At 41.3% G+C, this 13110-nt stretch overlaps 1 protein-coding gene across 4 annotated transcripts; it reads left to right on the top strand.

The window, feature by feature from the left end:
- The first annotated feature begins 73 nt into the window (after positions 1-73).
- HHLA2 (HHLA2 member of B7 family) lies at positions 74-12883 on the top strand. 4 transcript variants are annotated; one of them, XM_071433477.1, is made up of 8 exons: positions 74-214; positions 1132-1235; positions 4038-4131; positions 5233-5553; positions 6013-6273; positions 8074-8364; positions 10359-10450; positions 11345-12883. In XM_071433477.1, the coding sequence occupies exons 3-8, from the start codon at positions 4068-4070 to the stop codon at positions 11495-11497; spliced, it is 1182 nt and encodes a 393-aa protein (XP_071289578.1). In that variant the 5' UTR covers positions 74-214; positions 1132-1235; positions 4038-4067; the 3' UTR covers positions 11498-12883. The 4 variants fall into 4 exon arrangements, with proteins under 4 accessions (XP_071289578.1, XP_071289576.1, XP_071289577.1 ...); XM_071433475.1 differs by having other exon boundaries at positions 116-246; XM_071433476.1 differs by having other exon boundaries at positions 153-236.
- The last annotated feature ends 227 nt before the right edge of the window (positions 12884-13110 follow it).

Raw genomic sequence — 13110 nt, 5'->3', positions numbered from 1 at the left:
GCGACGGGGGCGGGCCCGCACGCCGCTGAGGGCTCGGGCGGTGCCGGCGAGGCCACGCCGCCAACCCGCACGGAGCTGGTCAACCTTTCAGCTCTTGAGGCATTTGACGGAGCTGGTGAACTTTTAAACTTTTCTTCCTTCCCGAAGACAAACTTCAGAACAGCTCGCTCCGGGCAGGCGCAGAGCGGGCAGCGGCGGTAGCTCACGAACTGAGGTGCGGTGTTCTGCAGCTGGAGGTGCGGCAAAGTGAGTCTAGGCAGCCAGGAGCTGTAGCATTAGCCGCGGGTGCCGGCTGGACGCGCCCTGGGGCGGAGTGGGGAAGGCAGCGGGTTGGAAAGCTCCGTCTCCCGGGAATGTGCTTGGCACTGGTGAAGCACCTCGAGTGCTGTGTCCAGTTCTGGACATCTCACTACCGACAGACTTTGAGGCGCTGGAGCGTGTCCAGCGAAGGGAGAGGGAGCTGGTGAAGGGTGCGCAGCTGCCATGAGGAATCGCTCAGGAATTTCCTGAAAGGAAGTCGTAGCCCGGTGGGGATCGGTCTGTTGTCCCAGTTAACTAGTAACAGGACAAGAGGACACGCCCTCAAGCTGTGCCAGCGGACGTTTAGATTGGATATTGGGAGGAATTTCCCCACTAAAGGGGTTTTCAAGCATTGCAATGAACTGCCCAGGTACCTCACCATCCCTGAAAGTGTTCAAGAAACGACTGGACGTGTCACTTAATGCCATGATCTAGTTGAGAAGTTCATCAGTCAAAGGTTGGACTCGATGATCTGAGGTCTTTTCCGACCGAAATGACTCAGTGAATGCAGGACACACCTCGCCTATCTACTCCTAGCACTACCAAAGTCTTCGAGGGGACACACCCTTTCTTGCCACTTCTCCCTTCATTTTGTTTGGAGTTTTTTGTAAGCCCTCTTCCCGAAAATGCTTGAGTCGTTTTGTTCTGCTGGAAACCAGATGGCACAGACAAGTCTTGAATTGTCCAGAGAGAATAAGTCACTGTTAGAAAATTACTGTTAGAAAATAATTGCCTAACCCTGCAGCCCTAGGCACCTACCTGTTGTTTCAGATTACCAGCTTTTTATCATGATTCCTTTTACCTTACGTTCTTTTTCTCCTGAGCCCGCAGGGATCTGACCTCGCTCCCGGTGCCGGGTTCCTGCGCTCTGCCCCTAAGAGAATTGGCGCTGCCTCTGCATCCCCGAGCGCGTTGGGAGCGGCATCGTGACTGCTGTAAGCCTCCTCATTTCCTCCTCATTTCCTCCGTTACAGCTTGCAGGAACTTTGGGTTTGCCAGGCAAAAGAAATGGTTAAGAGAAAAAGTTTTTTAAGCCCGAAGAAGGGAACATAAAAGGTGTGAAATCTTTGCGTGTGTCGAATCGTAGATCTCATTGTAAAAACAGCTGCTACCCTTAAGGGGACTGCGCGAACTTCTTTGTTAGTTACTTGAGCCCTGAGCCATGCGGGTGGGTCAGAGTGCAGCTGGAGAGAGGCAAAGATCAACAGGGAGAGAGACTGTGGAAATTTTCTTCCATTCGGAGTATTTCTTAACAACTGAAGTATGGAATTAGCATTTAAGTTGTAAGGGTTTCCTTGTGGGGAGGCAGAGAATGGCTTCTCTGTTTTACTGTGGGAAATCTGAAGATTCAGTGAGGAAATTCTAGAAAGCTGGTATCATTGTGGCAGGAGATTTTAGCAGTATGTGATTAACATGTCTTTTTGAGAATTTTACATTTTACAAATTGTTTGTTTTTCTTGTTTGCTTGTTGGTAGAAATGAAAATCTTCTGGTATTTCCCAGTCCTCGTGTGTGCATATGCTTGAAATGTGTTGTTGTTAAGTTGCATTGAAAAGGAATAAATCAGAATCCTTTGTACTAAGAAATAAATAAATTTTATTTGAAAGGAGGGTATTTCAATATGCATACCTGCTCTCAAAGAGGTCACAGTACACTGAGCAGCCACCAATCCCAATGGCTGCAGGAGTGCCCTGATCAGGTTTCAGCTTGACTGCAGAGTTCAAAAATGGGGAAATACTTGGATACAGTTTGGTCACTAATTAACCCAAGAAAGAGAAAGCAAAGCACAGTGTTTGTTTCCTGTAGTAGCCAAAGCAAATGCAGCATTCCCCCTACCATTATTTGAGCTGTATGTCTTTGGAGATGCATTTTAGCACCTTGCTTTGCTCTCAGAAACCCTGGCTGAGCTGTTTTCCAGTTGAGCCTGTGGTGATCTCTATGAAATAATTCTCCTGAAAACTAGACCATCAGTAACTAACATGATTCCAGTGAACTTAATTCTACTTGTACACTGTCTGTATACATTATTTCATATTGGTATTTCACTACAAAGCCTTAGGGCATGACTTCTTGGTTGTGCCACTTACATCTGTGACAAACAGGCATTGTTTGTTTGTTGCACGTTTGTTCAGTACCTTGCAGTGTGACTCTAATTATCAGCATACAGACACTTTATTACTGTAAGACCCCAGAACTTGCTGAAAAGACTGGCCAGAACCTACACTCCTCAGATTTTTCTACAGACCGGCATACGTTTTTCTCTAATGGGAAAATCCAAAGCTACAGTTTGTGCTGAACATGAAAATTTTCAGCTAAGTAGTTATAGCTGTTGTGTTTTGGAGCAGCTTATGGGGCACAGCTAGAAGGTGGGAATCAGTGTGCACTGTCCATGAAGCCCCCAAAGGCATCACAGAGGTAGCACTGGAACCATGTTACTCTCAGAGCATCACTGCCAGTGAAAGGTGGCAAGTCAATTAAACATGGCACATCCCTCACTAAAGGAAACACAGCATTGATTGCAGTTTCTGAAATTCAAACATTAAGCACAGTATATCTTGTTGATCAAGCTGGAAGTGATAGGTAAATAAGCAAAAAATCCAATAAGACATGATGTGCCCCACTTGCCAGTGCAAGGGGTAAAGAAAGTAGATACTGGCAATTGTTGCTGACATGGAACAAAATCATGTATCAAATGTTTATTTTACCATTGCATCTATTTCTGCCTCAGATTTAATGTTTTGGTGCCTCTGTTTTTTTGTTTTGTTCTGTTTTTTTCTCCTAAAAATAGTGAGAATACATAAAACAAGCACACTACCTTTTCAAAAGAAATAATACTCAAAAATCTTTAGGATTTAAGATTCACATCCACCACAGATAGAGTCTCAGACACCAGTCAAAATTATTCATAATACTAAAAGGTTGGGCTAGCAAGCCTGGCTAAACCAGTTAGAAATGGTACCTATAGGTGCCTTTTGGGGAGAAAAAAAAAGGACTAGGAAAATCTATTGAAGTCTTTTCAAGTTACTTGATTCATGAGGTAATTTCTCCACTGGGGTATGCTGTATTTTAGGATAAGACTGCATTCTTCCTCCATTCAGGTAATAGTTACAGTAAGGTTATTCTTTTTCTGTTACGCATGAGAGGTTCCAGTTCATTGCTGTCTGACAAAACAGAAGATATGATGAGAGAGTCTCCTCCTTTGCATTCCTACCCTAAATTTCCATGCACACATTTTTGAAAGTGTAAAAAGTGTGAAAAGTTCTCTATACCAGTAGTATTTGCAAATGCAATCAAATTTTCCACCCCAGAAAGTCAAATGTTGCAGTAATCAGAAATATATTTTAAAAAGTAAAGAAAATCAGGCTTGACGAGGGATATCTTACATACTTTTGCAAATTTGACTTGACCAGTTTTCCTTGGTATCCTGTTCAGGAATGAGGAAGATTAATATTCCCTAGCCCTACAACAGCACTGATAGTAAACACTTTCTATTTATTAAAAATAAAGCATCAATCTGCAAGGAGCTACAAGGTAATGAGTGAGCCTCCACTACTATGTAATGCGTAGGATCACATAATGAATGACTTAAATGTCAAAAATCTGTACCAAGTCTGTTGCAAACAAAAAACATGATACATAGGCCTATAGTCCTTTGCAAGCTGTAGAAAGGAAATTATATACGGATATGTCTTTTATCTGCATTTAAACAGGTTTTATCCCCTGCTTTTATTTTGCCAGTTTGACCTGAATCTATGAACCAATGAAGAAATGAAAGAACCGAGCATACCAGGCGTCATGATCTGTGTATTTCACATCAGTGCTACACTTTGGGGTAGGTTGTAGCTGAAAAATACTAAAGAAGACCATTATTTTTAATTTTTATTAAGAAGAGTTAGTGAATTCAAACACTGTTTATTAATGGTAAAGAATCAATTTTGGGTAATGTAAAACACTTCTGAAGCCAAAGACTGCTTGTCAGGTGGCTGCATGGATGGCTGTGGCCATTGAGCCCCCAAACTGTTACCTGCCAATGTTTCTGCCCCACTGGCTCAGCAGGCAGTGCTTTTCAGTTCAGACTGAAAATGCTTTGCATCAAATTGGCTGACTTTGCATAGAGAAGACTAAGGAAAAGTCATTTAGATTGTTCTGCCAGATGAGCTAGAGATGGGACCAGAATGTCTGAGATGGCAGCTGCCCCTGAGCACTCACTACCAGCCTAACAGGTTGTCTGGCCTTGGCCAAGAAGTCAATGTGATGATGCTAAGTAAGTCAGTTTTTTGAAAGATTAATTTTAAATTTCTCTTGTATGCTAGCAAGGCCTAACTTAAATGTTGACAGAAATGAGATGCTACCACTTGTGTCAATTTTTGGGATGCACACCTTAATTATCTCAAGGGCCTGAGACAGAGCTTCCTCATCCTGTCTGTGGTGGCAAAGCTGTTTCAGGAAGTTCCGTCCTTCCCATCAGTTGCAGAGCCATGTCTTTTTTCCCCGTGATGGTACAACTGCTTGGCACTGTGTGAGGGTGGTTGGTAACATGGGGCATTGCAGCATGGCACTGTGAATGTTTGAACATGAAGGAAGCTGCAGCTCAAAAGGCTTTTAAAGTCTAAGGTGGAAATGATGTGGTTCAAGGTGTGGGAACACATTTGAAGCCCAGGTGGTAAGGTGGCAGTGTGCTGATTTGAGTATGTAAGTGCTTTCTTGGGATTCCTGCATAAACTGATTAGAAGTTCAACGAGCAGAGCTCTGTGGTGTAATCCTGATTAAACTGAATGGGCACCCTTGCTGTCCCAAGAGATTCATGTGACAGAAAAGTCATTAAAGAGCCGTTGGCACACCTGCAAGAGCATTTTTTTGTCAGGGATAAATAGGTGCAGAAATATACTTGTAGACTGGATTAAACTTAGTCATTTGTACTTATGGGCTTTAGGTTTTACAGAACAGGAAGAAGTAACAGGGCTGTTTTCCAAGGATTGCATCCTCCCTTGTTGTTTCCCACCTGGGCATGATGAGGTAATTCACTGGAAAATAGAGAACAAAAATGTGCACAGTTACTACCTGCAGAAGGATCAGCTGGGAGAACAAGATCCACATTACAGACTCAGAACACACCTTTTCCATGAGAACATCCCTAGTGGAAATGCCTCCTTGAAACTTAGTAACCTGACCATGACTGATGAGGGCTCTTATACCTGCTACGTGGGAACAGCACAAGATCAAACAGAAGTGGAAGTGCAACTACACGTTAAAGGTCAGTAAGGCATCAAAAACCCTTGGATCACACCACCGCAAATGGAATGGCACCAACAGATTTCCTTATGTTTCTCCCATTGAATCAAAATCTTCCAACACAGCAGAGCACCTTTTGGGCCTGATGGTGTTATGCAGCAGTTTTTTTCCTCTGGTGAAATATTGCAACATGGATTGGAAAATTTTAGTGCAGTACTTGCAGTACTTGTTTTCATAACCTACAGCAAGCACCTTGATTTCTAAGGGCTAATTATGTGGTACACATAATGTGGCTTCTCAGAACTGTACAAATCTTGGCCTTGTAAGTAGCTGTGCTTTCTTCTGAAATCAAACACAGATGAAGTTTTGTTCTCGGCGATATTCATTCTCCCCAATGGTATTTTAAGAGTAATCACTTCAAGTTAAAAACCATTTTGTAAGTAGTAAGATTTATTTTTTTAAATTATTTTTTCATCTACAGCTCCTTCTTCTTATGCACTGGAATACCAAAAGACAAGCACAGAAAGGAGACTGAAGTGCTATGCTTTTCTCACTTATCCAGCACCAACTATATCTTGGGTACAGGGCAATATATCCATCCAGGAGACAGACTGGGAGGAAACTAGGAATGGAGTTCTCTATTCTCTTAGAAGTGACAAGGACATTATAAATGTGACAGATACTTACTACTGTCATATTCATTTGGATCATGAAGTGTGGGCCGCTGAATGGAAGATGCAAGGTAGGAATGAAATCTCTTTCAGCATTGTTACTGAATTTCACAGCTGGCTTCAGAGTCAAACTAAAGACAGTCTTTCTGCAGTGGGGCAACATGGATATGGGACAGTGCAAAAGGATATACCTTTCTCTTTGAAATGCATTTGTTAGGATTACAAAGCAGCATACCAGTTGCTTCCAAGAAGTAGGGATGAGAGGGGCTAGCTCACCCTTCTGTAAGTTATTCTTACTCTTAACATCTTTTCTATATCAGTTTCACATTTTAAGAGGTGCCTAATAAACAAACTTTACCCTCTATCAATAAAAGAATTCTGCCCATTGGACAAAATAAATGGAAACCTTAGAGAATATGTGGGTTCTGTGAGGGAGGTGAAAGTTTGCCTGCTGCTCTAGCTGCATATGATCTGCTTGATCCTTTCATTGTACTTCTCTTCACATGCATCCTTAAGTACCAGTCTGAGTGCTGGGTGCATGAGAATGGAGAGCAGCAAACAGTTTGCATTTTAGTGAACAGCAGCCCGTTTTTTTAGTTAAGGAAAAGCAGGACTATGAAATTTCAACTCTGCTTTGTCTTCCTCCTGAATTTCATTGGAAATTCACTTTGAGTAGATAACTGGTGGTTTTCAACCTTTCCTATTTCTTAGGAAATATTTGTAATTGAAGGAAGAGCAATGCAAGAGCAGTTCTCTTGTGAGATGTGCATGGATGCTTCTTCCATCATCCAGATTACCTCCTAAAGTGTATCCAGACACTCTCAGTGCCTAACCCACTGCATAAGCTCCAGAACAAGAGTGCAGTTTTTAATTTACATGGAATAGCTTACAAAATGGAAGGTTGCAAGTATGGCATCATAGTAGCTACCAAGTGCACTGTGTCTCTTTTGTTATCTATGCCTGATCCACAAGAGAAAAAGGAACATTCCATTACACACATACTTGCATTTCCCTGCATCCATATAACTCCTCAGTAGAATATTTTGAAAAAAATTGTTCTCTTGTTTCTATAATAGCAGTGTACAATTCTGGTTTTTTTGTCTTCATGATTTTTCAGCCCCACACCTTTGTTCATTAACCCCCCCACCACCCAGAAATCAAGTGTAGTTATACCATGTCAAAATAATCTATTACCTTCCTCTCCAGCTGACTGCCAGCCACCACTGCTGTCAAATCCCTGCTGTCAAATCCGTAGTTGTGCTATGATGTTAATTTGTCTTGTATTAGTATTTTATATATTAGGTGTTAATTCCACTTACCTGCCTTCTCCTTCCCTTTCCTGTTTTTTAAAAGCTATTTATTAATTGTTAAATGTTCAATATGGACATTTAAGTAAAGTACTTAAGTTCACCATAACTGAAAGTTATTTCTTACTACATACAATCTTTTTATTCTTTTAGTTAAATTACGTTGTGTTTTATCCTTTTGCTTCAGGTGTGCAGTTATCTGATCAGTTCCATTTTCTCTCTGCTCCCAGCATGTGGAATTTCCTGCTGTTTTACACAGACTAGACTGAATCGCTTCTATTTATGAGCCCCTCAATTAGAGGGAAAATAGTCAATTTTAAAAATTAGGATATTCATGAATATTGCCAATACCAATTAGATTTTTGTGTAAGATACGTGTGTTTTTAAAATCTTCAGATGCTTCTAGAAACATACTGTGATATTTGAATGCAATATCAAAGTAGTGAAATATGTTTTTTTATTTGTTCATGGTAGTATCAAAACTAAGAAAAAAATCACAGAATGTCTAAATAACCTTCACAGTATTTTCCAAAAAAAGTGCAGAGAGCTCTTTATCTGTTTCAGACCACCTGCCTAAGGTGGAAGGAGAGAGCACCGTAATTCCTTGTGAACATGGCCTTGACACTGCAAGCACTGACGGCTTCAGTGTTGTCTGGACATTACACAGAAATGCAGTGACCTCAGTCCTGGCCTCCTTCAATGGCACATCTCACTCTCACCAGCCTCGAGTCCAGGTTAACAAAAGTGACTTTTCGCTGAGGTTGGATCATCTTACTGCAAGTGACAGTGGGGAATATCTGTGCAATATTTCAACACCTCTCTACACAAAACTTGCTGTGACAACTTTGCATGTTGGTAAGTTGCCACTCCTTCCATTTCAAAGGATGAGGATGAGGACCAATCTCAAAAATAATCATTACATAAAAAGAATCAATATTACAATAATGAGCTAAAAACTAGTCATGGAAACAGCTCTAGAGTTCAGAATGTACCCCTTGAGGAGGGTCATTGGCTCCACTGGAAGATGCTTTTCTTTGTGAATGGATTCAAACTTCATTACATGAATTGGGTCAGAATGTAGTGGGACAGCAGTGACAGCTGTTTGCCAGCTCTTGCTATGCTGATGCAACATGCACTTATTTTTGTGTAATTTGGTGTGATTGGTACAGTTGGGTGGAAGAGAGATGTTTTATTTTTGTTGGCTCGGAAAAAAGAAAGTTACCAAAGATGTGTTTATTTAAAGACTAGAAGTTTATTTTTTTCAGTCAGCAGCTTATTGTGGCAAAGGTTACAAAATCAATGTCTGCCTTCAGTTGCCACCAACTGCTTTCATAGCTGGGGACACAGCAGGGCTCTCAGAGTTCTGTCCTAAATGCTCTGCTGACAGCAAACATAGTTTTAAATGTAGCAGAGAGATGATGGGAAGCCCAAAGCTTGTGGTATAAGTTTGGCTGCAGAAGAAAGCTTGTTGAGAACACACAGTTGTTATTTTCAAAGCTTTAATTCTACACAGCAGGCCTTTTTTAGGCCTGGGGATATATATGTTTAAATGCATGCCTGTGTTTTTATGAGCTATAGTAAATTCCCAGCTGTGAAATCTTACTTACAGTTATTGCATTGTCAGTAGCACATACAAAAGTAGCACACAGACATTTCACACAATTACATACAATCACCAAAAAGATTGAAAACTAATAGAGGAGACCTCTTCTAAACAAAGAAGAGAACTTGAACCAAGCCAAGCAAATAAGACATGAAAAATAGAGACAACAGAAAAGGGGGTAGAATAAGTGATAATAACTACAGATGAGCACCTTCGTGGCTTTCAGCACAGCCTGAAAGCAGATAAGTGGCTGGAGACAGTAGGGAATGGGCTATCCACGTTGGATAGCAGCCATAGCACAGCAGCTGCTGAGCAATCAGAAGGGTTTCCAAGGGCCACTGGAAAGAAGGCTTTTGAGGGGAAAAAAGAGATTTACAATCATCTCTCCTGCGTAAGGAAGGGTTGCAGCTTAAAGCTGCTCTTCTAAAGGAATTTACAAGATGTAAACATAGGTCTGCATGTGGTTACAGAGTCAAGCTAAAGGCAATGACTAGATTAAATGCTGTTTTAGCAGTTCTTATTTTTTAGCTGTTTTCCAGACATCCATAGGAAGTTTCCAGAGGAATGTAGAATTGTTCAAATTCTTTGGACAAGACACAGCAGGGGAAAGACAACCTGAGGTAGAATAGGCGTACAGTTCTTTTGACAGTTTGGTGCTGTGCAGAGGTTTCTTCTAGGTAGGCTTTGATCTCCTGTGGAATCCATGGTTATCACTCACTCATCTCAAGATTTCTTGTGTCCACCTGGATTGCATGGTTGCACTATGGAGCTGGGCAATGTTTCAGATTAAAGTTGCAAAGATTTTGCAGCAGGAGTCATGAAATTTATGATCCAGGCTGGATAACATTTACAGAGCTGCTCTGCTGTAAATCAGTAGTGCTAATGGCACTGAGCACTGTACCTGGAGACAGTGCCCAGCACACTGGGCAGTTGATTGGTTTTAAATGGGTCTTGTATTAAGAAGTTGTCAAATGCTATCCCATGAGCACACATGGAATTTGCTATCAGCACAATTAAGGAAAATAATCTGCTTTCATCTAGTCACACTTAAGTCAGTAAAGTATCACTTCAAAGTCTTACCACTATGAGTCAAGTAACTTGAACATTGTTGTCCTTGTCTCAGTTTCCTTGTAATGTTTCTTTCTCCCTAAATCATACCTTTTAGATTATAAATAAGAAAAAAATCATAGCTTTGATATATTTATTGAATAATCAGCCCTTCTTTTTTGTACTTGTATTTTTAAAGAAAATTCAGGTAACGCTGGGAAAATTGTGCTAGGAGTGCTTGGTGCAGTGGCAATAGCAGTGACAATAGCAGTGCTACTTTGCTATGTCAAGGTATGTACAATCATTAGAGTACTTATTTTTTAAGATACTGTTGATACCAAGCCTCTCAAGATTTGAATAAGGGTTGAGCCAAACTTTGCAACTTTAAAAAAATTGATAATCAATAGCTGTAGCTAGACAGTTGTGATTAAACAACTGCATTGTTAGCGGTGTTTGCTATGCTGATCCTCTGTTGTAAGAAAAGGGAAGACAGTCCCAATGTGAACGGGCTGTCTGGACAAGGGGCACCAGGAGTAAAGTCCAAAGAACTGAGCAGTAAGTGGGGAAAGGTAATTCTGGCAGTGGGAGATTGAAATCCATTGACCACCTCCTCAAAATGGACCTCCAACTGAAATTGAAGGGAAGTACCTAAATCCAGACCTTGAATGTTTGTCTGAAGATTTTGTCACAATCTGAATTTGGTAAGCTTCAGGAGGCATTTTATGGGTACCATGAGGTACAGCAAAAACACATTAGAAAGAAAACTGAAATTATTATGCCTCAGTCTTTTTTCATGTTTCTCTCTACACAGAGATTCACTTGCATGCTGCTTATTAAACAGTTGTAACATGCTTTAGAGATGATAGTATACTTTGAGATGCAGTTGTCTAAACAATTTAAGCAAGATTAAGTTATCTTGGGGCCTGTTGGGCTGTCAAACATATCATAATCAGAGGAAGTGGAACAGTTGACAGGTTAATTTAGCTCTGGTTACATTGATGGAGGGCTAGATGGAAAAACCAGGAATGTTTCTGCACTGTTGTGTGCATGCTTGTTTTACTCAGATAAAACTAAAATGGAAAATGCTGACTTATCTTTATGGTGAGTGTGTCTTGTTCTTGTTCCCCCACTAGAGGATTAATTTTACACATCAGTAGTTCTTATAAGTATTTTTATTTTGTCTAGAAAAAAAAGAAGAGAAGAATCAAATCAAATCAAACCAAAAAGAAGAGAGGACACCTTGACGTACAGGAAGAAAATACCTCTCTGCACACAGATACTACTGACACTGGCAATGAAAAGAACAAAGAGTTCGTCCACATTCCCCCTTTGAGTTAACAGTAAGAGCCACATGGAAATGTGATTTTCTGAGCAACAGTAGCAGACAAATGGGGAGGAAAAAAAGTAAATGGATACTTGTATGTGAAAAGTCATGGAGCAGGGCATCTCACCCCCTACATGGGCTTATCTGTTGCTTTTTAACTGGTGAGTTAACTCAAACCAGACAGAGCTGTCTTGTAGTGAGTTATTTTGGCACCATGGGATTACCACCTGGAAAGACAAACTGGAATTCTGACTGACAGGCACCTGCCTTTACAAACTATATAAGCTATATCAAACTGTCACAAAGCAGAAATATTCTGCACATTTTCCTGGAAACATGGAGTTTCTCCTCAGAGCAGGGACACCTGCTTTGCAATTATTCCTCTGGAGGCTGAGTATTTCTTTTGCTAGTTTTAATATAGGTAGCTTGATATCATGCACTGTTTTATGTAATCTACTGGTAGTTCTTTTGTTTTATACTGTGTCAGAATTAACTCAGGTTAAGACCTTTCATGTGTTACCTCCTATCTTTTCAATAAATAACTAATTTTATAAATAGACCTGATCTGCCATTCTTAGAAGCTGTGGGCTAGAATGATTTCTTAAATTTAAGCTGTTGCCAAAAATCTGAGGCTAAGGCAGGGCTTCTGTGAAGCTCCCACTTGTTCTGTGACAAGTCAGCATGCAAAATTGGATGTCCTAAAGGGACAAAGAAGTCTCCAGAGAAGAAGAAATCCCTAAATTTTGAGTGTTGGTTGGGGGTTTTTTTGGGTGAGGGAAAGAGAGCTTACTGGTTTTTATTTCATTTAATATTTTATTTTGAAGACCATGTCTGCTGTTGACAGTGGCAAGTCCGAGCCCAGCAGAGCGTGCTGGGCTGGCAGTGGTGGAGGGAGCAGAGAAGTGGCCGAGTGGGAACAGCTGTGGGGAACAAAACAGTGGCAGACTGAGGTGTGAGAAGCTGAATGCTGCCAAACACAGCCTAGCACAGCGGTCTGGGAAATGGACTGTGTGACATGGACGATCCAGCTTTTGGGGGTTTATCCATCATTGTTCTCCATTGTCTTGGGCTCAGGGATAAGAAATGTTAGCTATGGGAGCCTCCCCCACCTGCTTTTGTCCTGGGGGCCACATGTTGTGTGGGAATGGTTGCCACCTTGTCTTGGTCTGGAAAAACACGTGGAGCCGGCAGCACTAGAACGGCTGCCATCTTGTCCTTGTCCCAGGGGACCACATGGACAGGACCTATGGGAAATGTTCGCCATCTTGTCTTTGTCCCAGTAGCCATATGGAACTAAGTTGAGGTGGTGAACACCTTTGTATGGGTAAAGCATCTCTTCCTGTATACTTCTGTAATTAACATTGTTGCTCTTTACTTTCAGTAAATTATCTCAACCCACAGTCTCTGCTTTTGTCTCTCTCTTACCAGAAAGGGGTGGGGGGAAGGCGAGTGGCTTATTTGGAGTTTAATTTTCTGGCTGGTGTTAAACCACCATGGACCAGTTCCCTGTTTAAAGGCAAGATTGAAAAGAATTCTTTATTTCTGAGCCACAGGGAGGTGTCCCTTGACACCATCTCCTGTGCCTGTCCTGTAGCTGACAAAGAGAAGAAGTCCCTTGACTGGTGGT

The sequence above is a fragment of the Agelaius tricolor genome, unplaced genomic scaffold (genome assembly GCF_023055355.1).
Source record: "Agelaius tricolor isolate 1412-34295 unplaced genomic scaffold, bAgeTri1.0.p SCAF_9, whole genome shotgun sequence".
Taxonomy (NCBI): domain Eukaryota; kingdom Metazoa; phylum Chordata; class Aves; order Passeriformes; family Icteridae; genus Agelaius; species Agelaius tricolor.
Note: the sequence above shows the minus strand (reverse complement) of the source record. Positions and strands in the feature narration are given on the sequence as shown.

Coding starts and splice junctions, on each gene's coding strand:
- HHLA2 (XM_071433477.1), top strand. CDS start 4,068: ATGAAAGAACCGAGCATACCAGGCGTCATGATCTGTGTATTTCACATC. Junction 4,132..5,232: donor CATCAGTGCTACACTTTGGG/GTAGGTTGTAGC, acceptor TATGGGCTTTAG/GTTTTACAGAACAGGAAGAA. Junction 10,451..11,344: donor TGCTACTTTGCTATGTCAAG/GTATGTACAATC, acceptor TATTTTGTCTAG/AAAAAAAAGAAGAGAAGAAT.